Here is an 18,382-nt window from a genome sequence, read left to right on the forward strand (position 1 = left end):
ACAGACACATAAGACCATATCAAAAGGTCCAACATATGTGTAATTGGTATCCCAGAAGAAGAAAGGATGGGGCAGGAAAAATATTTAGAGAAATACTGTAGATCTTGATAGGAGTTTGGATTACATTGGTATATCCCTTTGTCAAAGCTCAACAAATACACGCTTAAAATTTGGGCAGTTCATTGTGTTTAAAGTTTATGTCAAAAGAAGAAAACTGTAGACAATTGAACTTTAGTAAATGATATATATGCTTAAGTATTTAGAGGGAAGTGTACTGATGTCTGCAATTTACTGTGAAATGCATTCTCCCCTTACCCCCAAAAGGATTAATAATGGTTAGAGAAATGGATAGATAGGTATGTGATAAAGTATAATAGTAAAATGTCAATGACAGAATCTATGTGGTGGATATACAGGCATTCACCATTAAGTTCTTTCAACTATTCTGTATGTTTGAAATTTTTCAGGGAATAAATCATTGTGAATGACAGTGTTTCAATGAACTAAAATGAAATATTTCTAAAATACAAGAGTTACATGTTGTTCCCTTTTATCTTCCTTAGTTCATTGGCCTCTACAACATCAGCCAAAATTCAGCCAATGAATCTACCTCATTCAAGTGGCTGTTTAGGCTGGGAAGTGTATTTAGACTGAGAAGTATAATAATAAAGAAAGAAGGGAAGGAAGAAAGAATACTTCATTGCTTCCTTATTTCTCTTTACACTAAATTTTAGAAAATAATAAGACTATTTCCTGTATTTACTGATCTAAAACAGAATAATTCCTCTATTTTTTTCTTTCTAGATGTGTGAAGAATAACTGACATATTACAATTATATTATTCCATTAAAAAGGCCAAATCTACACACAAATGTTGATTGTGATCAGATTTCATAATGGACTTCAAAAACACTGTACAGTAAGTTCCTCTACAGAAAGAGCAGAACATATAAAAAATGAAATGTAAAATTTGTACATAAAAGATATTTTATATCTTTACATATGTAAAAGAGCAAAATAACAGCAATAACAGCATTTAAATGCTGCAGGTTGATTTTTAAATCCTGCCATTTTACTGTTTACCTTCAAGTTCTTCCAAATGTGAAGGCGTTCCTTGCATCCTGGGCTGAATATAAGATAACTTAAACCTGGGCACCACAAATGGTACTTCTTTGCCATCAGATGGTAATTTGGAAAGTAAATAATCCTCAGTACAGCCAACCTGAGGCTTTACAGAAACGGACGTCAATGGAGGTATACAGATAGCAGTATTTTGACTATTTGATACTGCTGCTTTGAAGTCTCTTTCCACAGATACTGCGTAGAAGAGAAAAGAGAAAAAAAATCACAAATATGTATGTAGATTTATATATAATAATCTAAACCTAACATGCTTTGGTACTTATTTAATCATTTTAAAAGAAACTGCTGATACATAAACTACTCGTGGGTCCTATCAAGCACTCTGGAATCTACATTAATTTTGTCTAGCCAATATTTGAGAAGTTAATATACTACTGCCAAAGTATATTAACTTATCATAATGGTAAAAGCAGTTTTTAAAGAGTCTCATTTCCACAAAAGAGCTCATAGATGGAAAACAACTTTATTCTGTAATTAATTCTACAGTGCGTTCAAATAAGTAATAATCTAGTCATTTAAATAAAAATACTGTCAACAAAACAATTCTTGTTGTCAATACTAGCGGTTAATTTCAGTCTTAAATACCAAAAGTTACTTTGAAAAGAAGCTAAAGGTCTCGAAGTCTTTACCAAAATCTTTACCAAACCACAAAATAAAATGTACTTTGACCCTAGAATAATATCGACTCTCCCTGTACTAGCTTCTATGACCTATTTTGTCCATTATCTTGAGAGATACGTGACTCCTTAGCTGTGTGACTTAGGATGGGGAGGTAAGGGACACCTAGAGCTAACCTTCATGTACAGTTAGTACCGTCTACAGACTGAATGGAAGTACAATTACTATTGTGTTGGAATTTATGAAATCTTTTATTGCAAAAAAGAAGCCTTCATACTCAAAAACATACTAAGAAGCTATGCTTTAGACAAAGAAATATAAGAAAGAGCCAGAGAAAAATAAAGTTCCAGTCATAACCTTGAAGAGTTGAGGAAACCATGCAATAGAAAGCGAAATCTCCAGGAGTCCTTGATAAATGTGGGTCTTGATAGTTACAGGTCTCTTCTCTATTGGTCGTTCATTCATTCATGAAAGGCACTTTTTAATGCATTGTTCGTAAATTGGAAATTCTCTGTATTTAAATTAAAACATTTGCCAGAGTATGTTATCCCCCAAACACTTCCCTACTTTTGCCCATACTATTTCATCCACCTGTAATATCCATGTCTAATCCTCACCTTCTCTTACTCCCTTCTTCCCACTCAGCTTGCTAAAATCCTCTTCAGACTTCCATACCACGGATCATCTTCTTTGTGGTGATGTCCTAGAGTGTCTCCTGAGTTGAATTCATCTCTCTCTCCCCTATGCTCCAAGGTACTTTCATACTGAGCTAGTGTGCCTTACATTTATGTTTCTGCCTCCCCCGTGAAGTTAGGAAACATGTCTCATTTACATTTATATCACAAAATGTCACAAATAAAGAAGACATTAAATAAATGTTGAAATCAAAACAAAGCAAAACTCACAGTTGTGCTTTTCCGTTCCACCATAGAAACATCCTCTACAGCAACTCTTTATAAATTCTGTTGCCATTACATTCAATCTCCAATATCCGGCAAAAGATACAAATTTCCAATTTTAATATTAATCTGTTGGTAGAACAGAAAACAAGTTAACATGATCATGCTTAATGTCATTAGATATCATTAAATAAATCACATAATCTGTCTTTCTAAGACATAATGAGGGCTCCAAAGCAAAAATGTTTAGAGCAAAATAGATTTTTGTTCCTTTATGCAATTTTATATAACCTAGGCTCCTTATAAGCTATTAAAATGACATGCTTAAAAATTACTAAATGAACAATCTTAATGTTAAATCTGAAAAAAATTCCACTCTCCATTTTCTTTTTCGACTGATATATCTAAATCAATGTCCAAATAAAACTTGCAAGAAAATATGACACTCATAGAAAGTGTGAGAAAATGTTCACTTCCTCCAAATTGATTCTTTTGGTAATCCAAAGGCCCTATAATGAATGAGGGCCAATAAACAAACAACTTCATATTTTTTGAGTTAGTTTAATACTGAGAATTACACTAACAGAAAAATCTATCTTAAACTCTCTTTCTCTGTCTCTCTCTAAACTCTCTTTCTCTGTCTCTCTGTCTCTTTCACACACACGCGCACACACACGCACACACACACGCCAGCTAACTAAACCACAAATAAGATATAGTGGAAATAAAGAGAGTCTGTTTTAAATTTACCAGGAACATAAAATTGTATAAGAAGCCAATTGCCTACCTTGGCTTCAATGACTTTGTTCCAAATGCACTCTTTTCATTTATGCCTACTACCTGTACATTTTTCATGGGAAATTTCAAATGCATACAAAAGAAGATAGAATAGTATAACAAAACCCCCACCACCTAAACAATGATCAACTCAAGGCAAATCTTAATTCGTCTTTATCTCTCTACTAACCCTGTCCTTCAGATTATCTTGAAAAATATTCCAATCATATAATCTCACTCATAAATATTTTAAGTAATTATCTCTAAAAGATGTGGCTGAAGGACTCAAGAGCTAACTCCAAAGGGTTCTACTGGCTAAACATGGATCAATTTGAGCATCAAAATAAACAGTAACTGTAATGGGTTGTAACATGTCAAGTATTTCTAAAAGGTACTCTCTTTTAACATAACCATAATAACATCATCACATCTAAAAAGTTTAAGATAATCAACTACCCAATGTTCAAATTTCCCCTATGGTGAAATATTTTTTATAGCTGTTTTCTGCAAATCAAGATCAAAATTTGGACTGTTTCCAGTCTTTTGCTGTTAGAAATAGTGACACAGTAACTTTGTACACACATATTTTCAGATATTTCCCAGTATATATCTGTAAGACAGATTCTTAGAGATAGGACTACTGGGTCAAAAGGTAAATATATGTGTAATTTTGTTTAATACTGCTAAATTTCTCTCTAAAGTTGTACCATTCTGCATTCCCAGTAGCAGTGTATGAGAGTACCTGTATCTATCACCAAGAGAATATTTGTCAAAATGCTGGACTTTTGCCAATATGATAGGAAAGGAATTATATCTTGTGCTGTTTTAATTTGCACCTCTTATTATAAATCAGGTTGGGCACCTTTTCATATAAAGGCTAATATGTATTGTCTCTATGAACTCACTGTTCATTATCTCTTGCCCATCTCTCTATAAACTTATTGGTCCTTTTCTTCCTCAGTTTTAGAGGATTTTCATAAATTTGAGAGATTAATGCAATGTCCATAATGGAAGCGGCAAACATTATTCCAGTTTGTCGTCCTCTTTTCACTTTGATTTACTAGTGAAATTGATTTACTCTGATGATGGTGTTTTCTGCTATGCAAAAAAGGAGGGGGAGTGTGTACTGTATATACAAATATGCATATATACACATATACATACATATATAAGTGTGTGAATACTGTACATCCTGGTACAGTATGAGAAGTGAATCCAATCCTAGCTTTTCTCAATTGACTATCCCAGTATCACAAACACCACTTATTAAAAATTCCTTTTTTTTCATTGATTTTAGGATGCTGCTTTTATTATAGACTAAATTTCTACATGCCATTGGGTTTTGGTTTTTGGTTTTTAATTAATTCATTCATTTATTTTATTTTTGGCTGTGTTGGATCTTCGTTGCTGTGCTCGGGCTTTCTCTAGTTGCGGCAATTGGGGGCTACTCTTCATTGTGGTGTGCATACTTCTCATTGCAGTGGCTTCTCTTGTGGGGCACGGGCTCTAGGCGCGTGAGCTGCAGTAGTTGTGGTGCATGGGCTCAGTAGTTGTGGCACACAGGCTTAGTTGCTCCGCAGCATGTGGAATCTTCTGGGACCAGGGATCAAACCCCTGTACCCTGCATTGGCAGGCGGATTCTTAATCACTGCACCACCAGGAAAGTCCTGCCACTGGGTTTTGGTTTTATATCTTCTATTCAGTTGATCTGTATTCCTGAACCAATGCCACATTTTAAAAGTTATTATGGCTTATAATATGTTTCATTATCTAGCAGGGCTAGCCTCCCATCCTTACTGTTCTTCAATTTCAAAGTTCTTCTAGCTATGCTTGCTTATCTGTTCCTACAAATAAACTTTATAATCTGTCCAGACCTAGGAGGAAAAATATCTGATGACATTTTTATTGGGATCATGTTACATTTATAAATTATTTTAGAAAAACCTGATATCTTTAGGATGTTGAGTCTTCCTATTCAGAATATTTGTTCAAGTCAAGTTTATGTTTGTATCTTTAGGAGTTTTCTTTTTTACAATTTTCCTCATAAATTTTGAACTTTTCTTGTTTATTGTATGCCTATGACATTTGTTTGGCTAAATGGTACTTTTTCTTCCATTATACCTTGTAACTGATTTCTGGGGTTTTTTAAATTTTTCAAAGGCCCTTTTCAGTCTGTTTAGAGGATGCATTCCCTGACCACCCAGATCATACTAATTTCTCTCATCTTTAAACATCTAGTGAATTAAAAAAAAAAAGAAGTTTTACATTTTTCATGACATTTCATGACACCTGTTCTATCTCCCCTACTAGAACAAAAACTTTTCAGAAAGAATGTTGTACTCACTTTCTACTTAAAACTCAGAACGTTGTATGATGCTGGGAATTTAGCAGGAACTCAGCAAATATGTAGTTGATAGATAAGGAAACAAAGTATAATAACTAGCTTATATAAAAACTCCTAACATACTCATCAAACAACATTTCTGACCCCAGTAAGCCTGCAAATACTTAACATTAATCATGAGGGGAATGTGAGAGGACTGGTTAAAAATGATTACTACTTCTGGGGGTAAAGTTTTCAAAGCTGACAGCCTTGAGTCATCCAAAATGAATTGGAGAAGATGGGAGAGGGATGCAGAAAAGGAAGCAAGTTTATATAAAAATAAGAATAAGGGAGCTAGGGTTTGTACAGATTACTGGAGAGTAGAGATGTGTACACAGAGAGAAGCACAGACATCAGTAGAGGGTCCCACTTAAATATTCAGCAGCGTTGATCAGAGAATGCATGCAAGAAAACTACACAAGACTGGGGGAAGACCACCAGAAAAGTTTAAAAGACCATAACAACACTCACCAAGGTCAGTAATAATGCCTGTCCCCACCAACAAAACTGGAAAAACCTCACACAGGATACTGAGGAGAGGACTCAGAGAGTCTTGCTTCAGTGGTGGGGAATAAATAGCCCTAAACTAAAGACTAGTCTGACCTAACAAATCTTAAAATCAAGACTCAAAAGGATCAAACTATTTCTAAGAAACTTAACTATGTCCCAAAGCAAAAAACAATTACAGAAATCTAAAAATATATAGCATGCAAGGTAAAATTTACATTGTCTGGTAGCAGCCAATAAAAAATTACCAGACATTCAAAGAAGGGGAAAAAAATTATGAGGAGAAAAATCAATCTACTGGAACCAACACAGCAATGAAATGAACAGTTAAGGACATCAAAATAGTTATAAGTCATTCTATATGTTCAAAAAGTTAAATAGAAACATGGAAGATACAAAAAAAGATGCAAACCCAACTTCTAAAGATGAAAACTATAATGCCTGAGATGGAAAATACACTGGATGGGATTAATAGCAGATTAGATATTGCAAAAGAAACAATAAAGTACAGTAATAAGAGACCCAAAATGAAATACAGAGAGAAAAAAAGGATAAAAACAAAATGAAAAGAGCATCTGTGACCCATGGGGCAATTTCAAGCAGCCTAATATACATGTAATTGAAATTCATGAAGATGGGGAGAGGCAGAAAAAATACTACTAAAATTTTCCAAATATGATACCTACAAAACTCAGGTCTAAGAAACAACAAACACTAAGCTCAAGAAGTATGAAGAAAACCATGCCAAGGCACATCATATTAACATGGCTCAAAACTGGTGATGAAGAGGAAATCTTAAAGGCAGCTGGAAAAAAAAGACATGTTATATACACAGGAACATAGTTATCATTAGGAACAATACAAGTAAGGAAACAGTGGAGCAAAAATCTTTAAAGTATTGAAAGGAAAAAACAAAAAACTATCAACATCTAATTTGATACCTAAAGAAAATCTTTCAAAAAAGGAAGTGACAAAAAGTTTTTTGGACATAAAAAATTGAATGAACGCACCACCAGCAGATCCATACTACAAGAAGTGTTCAAGGACATCCTTCAGGTAGAAGAATAATACCAGATGAAATATAAACCCACACACAAAGAATTGAGAGTACCACAGATAAATACGTACGATTTATTATAAAAGATTATTGATGCTTAGACAAAAATAATAACATGGTGATGTGGGGTTTATAACATATGTAAAAGTAAAATGCATGACAACAACAGCACAAAGGCCAGCAGGGAAGAATAGAGTATTCTATTGTAAGGTCCGTGTAGAAGATGTGATGTGGTATATGTAACACCATTTGAAGGCAGACTGTGGGAAGTTAAAAATATGTACTATAAACTCTATAGTAACCAATAAAGTAAGAAAACAGAGGTGCAATTAATAAGCCAACAAAGGAGATCAAATGGAATCATACCCCTAAAATACTCAATTGATATAAAAGCATAAAAAGAAGAAAGGGTAAACAAAGAACAGATGGGATGAACAGAAAAAAAGCAAGATTGATTTAAACCTAACCATATCAATAACCACACTAAGTGTGAATGCTCTACGTATGCCAATTAAAAGTTAGAGATTGTTAGATTGGATTAAAAAAAGCATGACCCAAGTATATGCTACTTAAACATACTTTAAATATAAAGACACAAATAAGTTAAAAGTAAAAAGATGAATACTCTTCATGAATATAGACACAAAAATCCTCAACAAAATACTAGCAAACTGAATCTAGCAAATTATAAAAAGAATTATGTATCATAAACAAGAGAGATTTATCCCAGGATTGCAACATTGGTTTAACATCTGAAAATCAATTCACATAATACATTATATTGTAGAATAAGGGACAAAAACTACATGATCATCTCAATAGATACCAAAAAAAGATATGAAAATCCAACACTCATTCATGATTTTAAAAAGCTGAGCAAACTAGGAATAGAAGAGAATATTCTCAACATAATCAAGAGCATCTATGAAAAATCTACTGCTAACATCATAGTAATTGCTAAAAGACTAAATGCTTTCCCTCTCAACCCAGGCAAAAGATAAGGATCCACTCTCACCACTTCTGTTCAACACTGTAATAGATATTCTAGCCAGGGCAACTAGGCTAGAAAGATATAAAAGGCATTCATATTGGAAATGAAGGTGTAAAACTCTATTTACAGATCAACATGGTCTTGTAAATAAAAAGAGTCAAAGGAATACACTAAAAACCTACTAGAAGTAATACACAAGTTGAGTACAGTAGCAGGATATAAGATCAACAGTTATGTTTCTATACACTAACAATGAACAGTCTAAAAATGAAATTAAGAAATCCATTCCATTCATAATAACAGGCAAAAAAAAAAAAACCCTAACATACCTAGAATACTTTAACAAAAGAAATGCAAGACTTGTACACTGAAAACTACAAAACATTACTAAAAGATATTAAAGAAGACATCCATAGGGACTTCCCCGGTGGTCCAGTGGTAAAGAATCCACCTTCCAATGCAGGAGATGCAGCTTCGATCCCCAGTCAAATGCAGGTGATGTGGGTTCGATCCCACATGTCACAGGGCCCACACACCACAACTACTGAACTCACACACCTCAACTAGAGAGCCCACGTGCTGCAAACTACAGAGCCCACGTACTCTGAACCCACGCGCCACAACTACAGAGCCCACGCGCCACAACTAGAGAGAGAAAACCCACACACAACAACTAGAGAGAAGCTCGCACACTGCAACAAGGAGCCCACACACTACAATGAAAGAGATCCTGCATGCCTCAATGAAGATCCCACGTGCTGCAACTAAGATCCAACAGAGCCAAAAAAAATAAAGAAAATTTAAAAAAATAAAATAAAGTCTTCAAAAAAAAAAAAGGAAACATCAATAAATGAAAAGACGCTCCATGATCATGGATTGTAAGACATAATATTGTTAAGATGTCAATACTCCCCAAACTGGTCTACAGATTCAACACAATCTATATAAAAATCCCTTCCAGCTCCTTTACAGAAACTGAAAAGGTAATCCTAAAACTCATGGAAATGCAAAAGACACAGAATAGCCAAAACAATCTTGAAAAAGAAGAACAAAGTTGCAAGTCATACTTCCTGACCTGAAAATTTACTACAAAGCTACAGTAATCAAGACTGGTATCAGCATAAGGACAGACATATAGGTCAATGCAATAAAACTGAGAACCCAGAAATAAATCCTTACATGTATGGTCAGTTGATTTTTACAAAGGTGCCAAAAAACTTTAAAGGGAAAAGAATAAATAGTCTTTTCAAACAAGGGGTGCTGGGACAACTGATATCCACATGCAAAAAAAAAAAAGGAATTTGAACAACTATCTCACACTGTACACAAAAACTAAGTAAAAATTGATCCAAATCTATATGTAAGAGCTAAAACTACAAAATTGCTATTAGAAAACATAGGAGTAATTCTTCTTGAACTTGGCAATGATTTCTTAGATAAGACACCAAAAGCACAAGCAATGACAGAAAAATTTGAGGGCTTCCCTGGTGGTGCAGTGGTTGAGAATCCGCCTGCCAATGCAGGGGACACAGGTTTGAGCCCTGGTCCGGGAAGATCCCACATACTGCGGAGCAACTAACTAAGCCCACGAGCCACAACTACTGAGCCCGCATGCTGCAACTACTGAAGCCCATGCGCCTAGAGCCCATGCTCCGCAACAAGAGAAGCCACCGCAAGAAGCCCGTGCACCACAACGAAGAGGATCCTCCGCTCGCTACAACTAGAGAAAGCCCGTGCACAGCAATGAGCCGTGCACAGCAATGAAGACCCAAAACAGCCAAAAATAAATAAATTTATTTAAAAAAAAAGAAAAAGTTGATATATTATACTTAATCAAAAGTAAAAATGTTGTGCTTCAAAAGACACCATCGGGCTTCCCTGGTAGCGCAGTGGTTAAGAATCTGCCTGCCAATGCAAGGGACACGGATTTGAGCCCTGGTCTGGGAAGATCCCACATGCCGTGGAGCAACTAAGCCCGCGCACCGCAACAAACAGTAGGCCCCTCTCGCCGAAACTAGAGAAAGCCCGCGCGCAGCAACCAAGACCCAACGCAGCCAAAAAATGAATTTAAAAAAATTTTTTAAATTAAAAAAAAAAAAGTGAAAAGACAACTTAGAGTATGGGAGAAAATATGTGCAAATCATACATCCAATAAGGGGCTTATATCCAGAATATAAACAAACTATTACAACTCAATAATAAAAAGAAAAATAACACAATTTAAAAAGGATTTGAACAGACACTTCTCCAAGTGGCAAAAAAAGTACATAAAAACATATTCAAAACCATTATTCATTAAGGAAATGCAAATTAAAACTACAATGAGATAATACTACACACTTATTAGAAATGATGAAATTGCAAAGGCTGACCATTCGAAGTGTTTACAAGCATGTAGAACAAGTAGAACTCTCATATTCAACTGGTGGGAATATAAAATAGTTTGGTAGTTTAAGTTAAACATACACCTACCCTATGATCCAGACATTTCATTCCTAGGTATTTACTCAAGAAAAAAGAAATCTTATGTCCATACAAAGACTGGTGCATTAGTGTTCACAGCAACTCCATTTGCAAAAGCCAAAAACCAGAAACTATCAAATGTCCATCAACAGGTGAATAAACAAATTGTGGTATACCTGAATAACCAATCTGTGATTAGTGTCTTTCCACCTGTACTGGTAGATTTTCCAGTATTAAAAAATTCTCATTCATTATCTCTTTAAATGTTGCTTTTGCCCATTCTCTATTTCTTTTCTTTCAGGAACTCCACTTACTAGACGTTCTCACTATAACTTCTCATTCTGATCATTCTAATTTTCATGTATCTTAATCTCTTTTATATTTTCCATTTCTGTATCTTTGAGCTGTATTCTGAATGATTTATTCTGATCTATATTCCAGTTAATTCATTCTCTCTTGGGGTTTGCCTAACTGCCTTATCTGTGGTTAAACTTAACAAATGAGTTTTGAGTTTTTATTACTGCATTTTTCATTAATAGAAATTACATTCAGTTCCTCTTTTCAACCAGCTTTGTACCTCTGTCACTTTTCAGACTCCTGCTCCCTGCATATATTTTCAAACGTGCCTTTTACTTACTTAAATAGAGCCCATCATGGTTATTTTAATAATAACTAGTAATTACAATACATAAGCCTTTGCAAGTTTTCTTCTAAATGTCTATTGTTTCTGCTGATTCTTGTTCAGGTTGTCTTATTTCCACGTGCACTTGGTTATCTTTGAAAAATTATCCACTGACCTCAAAACTTTACTGGTAGGACTTTTTTTAAGCCAAAGATGAAAGCGTACTACTATAGAGAATATTTGCATTTGTTTACTATATCATTTTAAATTCATGCCTTGACATATAACCCAATTTAAAAATGAGCAAAGGATGCAAACAGACATTCCCCCCCCCAAAAAATAGACAATTGGCCAATAAAGACACGAAAAGGTGCTCAACAGCATCAGTTATTAGGGAAATACAAATCAAAACCTCAATGAGATACCACTCCACACACAGTAGGACAGCTATAATCAAAAAGACAGACAAAAATAAATGTTGATGAGGATGGAGAAACTAGAACCCTCATACATTGCTGGTAGGAATGAAAACTGGTGTAGCTGCTTTGGAAAACAGTCTGGCAGCTCCTCAAAACAAACAAAGAATTACCACATGACCCAGCGATTCCATTTGTAGGTAAATGGAGAATGAAAATATATTTTCTATGAAAATGGAAAATACATTTCCATACAAAAACTTGTATGCAAAAAAAAAAAAAAACTTGTATGCAAATGTTCAGAGCAGCATTATTCGTAATAGCCAAAAAGTGGATATAACCATCAACTAAGGAATGGGAAAACAAAACGTGATATTAACCATACAATGGAATATTATTCAGCCATTAAAAAGAACGAAGTACTGATTCATGGTAAACATGAATAATCCTTGAAAAGATTATGCCAAGTGAAATAAGACACAAAAGACATATTGTATGATTTCATTCATATGAAATGCCCAAAATAAGCAAATCATACAGACAAAAGTAGATTAGAGTTTGCCAGGGGTTGAGGGAAAAAGGGGAAATGGGGAATGACTGTTAATGGGTATAAGATTTTTTTCTGGGGGTAATAAAAATGTTCTGGAATTAGACAGTGCTGATGGTTGTACAACTTTGTGAACATATGAAAACCCACTGAATTATACACTCTCAAGGGTGAATTTTATGGCATATGAATTATATCTAAAGAAAAAAAGATTTTTTAAAATTCACATCTTGAAATTTTTTTAGACCACCAAGGTGATGTGTACTTCCCTCATGATCTGGTAGTTACGACTGCCCAAGGACAGGTTTTTTTCCCTTCTGCTTTACTTGCCCTCAAGACAATTTTCCTTGCAGATCCTTGAAGGAGGTTGAGTTTTCATCCTTTCCACGACATCGAAGACCTTTGGGATCCCAGAATTACGGGCAGAAAGTCTCTTGTTAGCTAACCTTGAATGAGCCCTGGGCTGACTTCTAATTATACCTCCGGTCCTACAAATCTACCAAATTCTTATTCAAATCCAATCAAGTTCCCTTAGTTTAGCAAATACCCTCAAAGCAAATAAGACTTAAGGGCTCCTATAGTCTCTCAGATTTTCATCTTTCTCTTAGATTTTGACATATTAAATCCTAAGTACCTTAAAAAATTTTTTTAATACAGCTATTCTTTTTTTAAATACAGCTATATTCAGTGTGAAGGTTTTTCCAAATGTCTTAACTATATTCCAAAAGTGCAAATCCAATATTTACTTTTCAAGTTGAAGTTAACTCTAGTGAGTTAGGACAGGATTTGCAAAAACTAAAGACAGCCTGATATAATCCACAATAAAGTCGCTTTAGAAGTACTTGTGACCTCAGATGAATACAGTAGATATTTAAGACTTCGATAACATACTCCTGTATACTAAGATGAAAAGTTTACTTTAGAAAAAAATTAAACTTTAATTTGAGTTTTAAAAGAAGCATGGGTGGGTGACCTGTCTCTTAGGTATGGAGGCTCTTTTACAACTAAAGTAAAAGTAAGATTGCAGCAAGGATACACAAAGAGACCAAAGAAAGAACAGCCCAGAAACATATGAACATATGTATGAAAACTTGACATATGATACTTAGAGATTACTGAGAGGAAAAACAGAATATTCAATAAACTATGCTGAGAAAAACTGACAACCTATATGGAAAAAAAAATGAAACTGGATCCCCACTTCACACCACACAAAAATCAATTTCACATGGACTAAGGACACAAATATGAAAGGCAACATTTTAAAGCTTTTAGAAGAAAATATCAGACTATATCTTTATGACCTCAGGGAAGGAAAAGATTTGTTAAACAAGATGTCAAAAGGACAAACCATAAGGAAAAGGCTGACATATTCAACTACATTAAACTACAGAATAGGTCTATCAAAAACCACTGTAAAGAAAGTGAAAGACAAGCTACTTACTGGGAAAAAGATATTTGTCACATGCATAATTGACAAGGGATTAGCACCCAGAAATAAATAAATAAAATTATATATATATATATATATTCTAGAAATCAATTTCAAAAAAGACAAAAAAATTAAGAACGGGCAAAAAACATAAACAGCCATCCCACTGAATAGGGACTATGAAAGGTTCAACATCATCAGTAATTAAAGAAATGTAAATTAAACCCTACCATTTCTCATCTACCAGATTGTTGAAAAGGAAAAAATTCAGATAATTACAAATGTACAGATGTCTCAAATGTTGTTGAGAAAGGGAACAAAGTGAACACTTAATACGCTGCTTGTGAGAGTATAAACTGGTACAACCACTTTACAAAGCAATTCAGCGTTATCTAGCAAAACTGAAGATCCACAACTCTACTCCTAGGCAATAAACACAGGAAATTCTTGCAAATGGACACAGAAACACAGATTGGACAGTAATAACAAAACAGCTTTCAATAGCAAAAAGTAAAATTAAATTTAAAAAAAGAAGACTGAAAACACCCTAAATATCCATTAACAGGAGGATGGATAAACAGCTGTAAAATCATATAACAGAATAGCAAAAAAAGCAAATGAACTATAACACAGCAACACAGATGAATCTCATAAGTATAATTTGTGCACCCAAAAAGCCATGGAATAAACAAAACTAAACACTACATTACTTATGAATACCTATGTATGTAGTAAAACTCTACAGAAAATCAAGGAACATGGAAAGAGAAAGACACAATCAGGGAGAAAGATACAATTAGGGCTTCAAAAATATTATGTATTATTTCTAACACATGATATAGGTACCGGGCATTTATTTTACTTGTATTCTCTAAATCTGTAGATGTGTCAAAAGTACTATTCTGCACATATGAATTTTTCACTTAAAAATTAAGCAAACACAGTAACAACCTAAATGGGAAAAGAATTTGAATAAGAATAGATACATGTATAACTGAATCACTCTGAAACTATCACAATATTGTTAATCAACTATACTCCAATATAAAATAAAAAGTTAAAAAAATAAATTTAAAAAAATTAAAAATTAAGCAAATACATGTCATGGTAGAAAATATGAAAAATATATAAAACTATATGAAGAAAATTAAAATTATCAATAACCCCATCATCCTGAGATAACTATAATATTTAAAAGAAATAAATACACTTAAATGGTATGTCTTCTTCTACTCTGTATTTTGTTTTAGTTTGGTTTTGGTTTTGGCCTCAGCCGTGCAGCATCTTAGTTCCCAGACCAGGGATCGAACCCATGCCCCTTGTAGTGGAAGCATGGAGTCCTAACCACTGGACCGCCAGGGAATTCACATTTTACTCTCTATTTTTACTTACTCTTTTTTTTTTTACAGCTTTATTGAGGTACTGACTTACAGTGAATTGCTCATATTTAAAATGTACAATTACATGAGTCAGACATATGTATACAGTGGTGAAAGCATCTTCACAATCAAGAAAACTAATATACCAATGAATACATCCACCATCCCTAAAAGTTTCGTCATACCCACTTTGAATCCATCCCCCTTTTCTTTCCCTTGCCACTCCCCGCCCCCCTCAGGTAACCACTTATCTGTCTTCTGTTACTTTAGTTTGCAGTTTCTAGAATTTTTTCAGGTATAGTCTGGGCATAATTTATTCGTATGTTTCACTTTAGTACATACTGCCACCAATTTACACTTTTACCAGCAGAGTACAAGAGTTCCAGTTGTTCCACAGCCTTATCAACACTTGATTGTTTGCTTTTCCATTTTTAGCCATTCTTTTCATATCCTAAGGAACATACACATAAAACTACTGCGTGAACAACAACAACAAAAATTAAACTCTCAATGAAGACTGGAGTGAAACTCGTAAAGAAATTTTCATCTAAGAGCATTTTCTTTTAAATGCATAATAATAATTGAAGCAAAGGCCCTAACTGATGTATGCCTCATGGATTCAGATTTAGCCAAAATGTGTGATACCTACATAAGATTTTTAGAAGAGTCATTGAGATACACACTAGAAAAATCACATGACAAAAGTAGGCTGGAAGTATATAAGTACTGGAACTCAGGAGAAAATACAATCCAACAGTTTGTTAACGTGTGACTTTGACACTGATAAAATCACCTGAACCCAAAGGACCAAAATACCACTAAAATAGTGTTCATAATTTGAATTGGGGAGACTAAACACTTATAGTTCTAGTCAATATGCGCAGCAACTTGCTGTCAGTTTCCCATGCTGGGTGATGCACTTTAACATAAAAGTATTCTATTGGCCTTATATTCTTTCCAATCTGACTATAAACTCCCCTATCACTCTACCTCCCTATCACTCCTCCTTCAAATCTTTGTGTCTCAAAATAAGGATTCTACGCTATCTTTATTTCTTCATCCTCTATTTACTCCTCAAAGTCCTTCAAATTTGGCTTCCATCCTTATCATTTTACTTAGATTATGTTTGTTGAGTTCAATGACATACTCCTAACTACCAAAACCAATAGGCACTTTATCAGCCCCAATCTTCCTGATTCCTCTGACTCATTTGACCCTAAAATAGATTTCTATCCTTATGAAAACTCTTCCGTCTCCCGGCTTCTAGGATACCACTGTCTGTTAGTTTGCTTCCTTCTTTCCTGAATGTTTGTTCCGCCTTGGTCTCCTTGGCTGTCTCTACCCGTCCCTTAAGTCCTGGTGTTTTCCATCCTTGGTGTTCCTCTCTTCTTACTCTACTTACTGGAAAGTTTTCTTCCACTCTCACAAGATTAACTATCACAAATCCATGGGTGGTTCCAACATTCAGAAAATCCCGCTATCAACATATCTAACTGCCAACTAGGCAGCTCAGCCAGAGGCCCTACAAGAATCAAACTCATTTTTTCTCAACCTGCATTAGCCCCTCAATTTGTTAGTTTTTATTTGTGAATACACAATTATAACTCAAGTGGAGCCAATAAAATACAAGAGGAACTTAAAATTCTTCCTTCTTCAAGAGTTAAAAAAAAAAGCAAATTTTTATGAAGACACTCAAAGTCATTAGCAAAAACTATAAAATACAAAATATATGATAAAAAACCAAATCTCCTCGAATCCCAGCTCTCAAAGGCAAGCAATATAAATCTCTCCTTCCAGAAAGAGCAATTTTTAGCCATGATAAAGTTCCATATCGAAATATTAAATTGGTAAGTAGGCGGTGGTGCTGCTTTTAATTCAATATTTCCAGGCTATTTATAACAGTATCAATCAGGGGAAACACCTCTAATAACTGCCTACCTGGAGTGAGAATCAGTATATTTTAAATACGAAAGCGATCCTTTTACATGCTGTATTTTAAGCACTCTAAAGGAATCAATGTTTTTGGCTTGGCATCTATCTTGCCTATACCTGCACGTCCACCTGTGTGCGACATACCCACGATTCATGCACAGTACTTCCTTGATTTAAAGAAAACCACAGTAAAGGAAGAAGAAGGAAAAAGAAATTGGAGGAGATACAAACCAAATCTAAAAACCTAGCTGGGTAGATGAATTCATGTTTTGCAAAAACCAAAACAAAGTGATGTTTACCACCCCTTCGCCGCTTCAAAAACTTTCAGAAACTTCACAGATAAAAACCATCCGCTAACCGGTTCTCATCAGACTCTCCAGGCAAAGGAAATGCGCTCGCTTTCCTCTTAACCCAGAGGCCAGAGCCCACCTGGGTCCGGCGGTCGCAAGCGCGCGCTCAGGGCGGGGAGCACGGCGCGCGGCCGGCCCCGCCGGGGCTGGGGTCTCCCCTCCGTCCGGCCCGGGGGTCCCAACGAGCGGACCGGTGAACCCAGCGGACCTGCAGACCACCGTGCTCCCACAGAGCGAGTCCCTGCCCTCCCGGCCTCGGATATCGCGGCTGTCGAGGAGCCCCAAACCTCCCTCAGGCCTCCGGAGAGCAGGCGTCGCTGAGGAGACTCGGCCCCGCGAGGCTGGGGGCGACGAGGCTACTGCCGTCCACGAGTCCCAACGGGAGGGCAGGCAAGCGGCCGCTCGAGGCCCGCGCCACGCTGCTCGCCCGGGGAAGCACCCGCGACCCTACACCTGAGCCCCCCCGACCCCCGGCTCTCTCCCGCCCCGTGTCCCCGGGGTCTCCACGCGCCGCTCTCGAGGAGCCGCCGCCTCACACAGCGTTGAGGCGGCCTGTTACCTGCTCGAGGCAGTGAGCCTTCTGGCGTTGCCGCCCGCGGGAACCGCGATCCGGTCACCTCGCTCGGCCGCGCCCCGAGGCCCCGCCCCCTCTCCAGGTTTCCCCCCCGCCCCCCTAGGTCCGCTCCGCCAGATCGGCCCCGCCCTCCCCAGGTCCGCCCCGCCCGTCGGGAGGCGCAAACCGAGGGGCGGGACGGGGAAGGGCCGCCCGTCAGTGTACCTGAGCGCCAAGCGCCTGCGCCCTTGGCTCCTCGCCTCTCCCAGCCGCAATTCTCGGGTGCGCCCTCTGGAAAGGAATAAAATGAAGC

The 18,382-nt window shown here is 36.3% G+C and overlaps 1 protein-coding gene across 5 annotated transcripts in view; it reads right to left on the reverse strand.

The window, feature by feature from the left end:
- TC2N (tandem C2 domains, nuclear) overlaps positions 1–18,143 on the reverse strand; it is a 65,298-nt gene extending 47,155 nt beyond the window's left edge. For all 5 annotated transcript variants that reach the window (XR_003796018.1, XM_029239043.1, XM_029239040.1 and 2 more), the window contains exons 1-3: positions 18,076–18,143; positions 2,667–2,789; positions 1,084–1,317 (exon numbers count right to left, since the gene is read on the reverse strand). Coding sequence is in view for 4 of the 5 variants with exons in the window: in XM_029239043.1 (XP_029094876.1) it covers positions 1,084–1,317; positions 2,667–2,733 (301 nt within the window). In the remaining variant the exon portion in view is untranslated. The remainder of the gene's footprint in view (positions 1–1,083; positions 1,318–2,666; positions 2,790–18,075) is intronic.
- Between the last annotated feature and the right edge of the window lie 239 nt (positions 18,144–18,382).

The sequence above is a fragment of the Monodon monoceros genome, unplaced genomic scaffold (assembly GCF_005190385.1).
Source record: "Monodon monoceros isolate NGI ecotype Baffin Bay Population unplaced genomic scaffold, NGI_Narwhal_1 Super_Scaffold_21, whole genome shotgun sequence".
Taxonomy (NCBI): Eukaryota; Metazoa; Chordata; class Mammalia; order Artiodactyla; family Monodontidae; genus Monodon; species Monodon monoceros.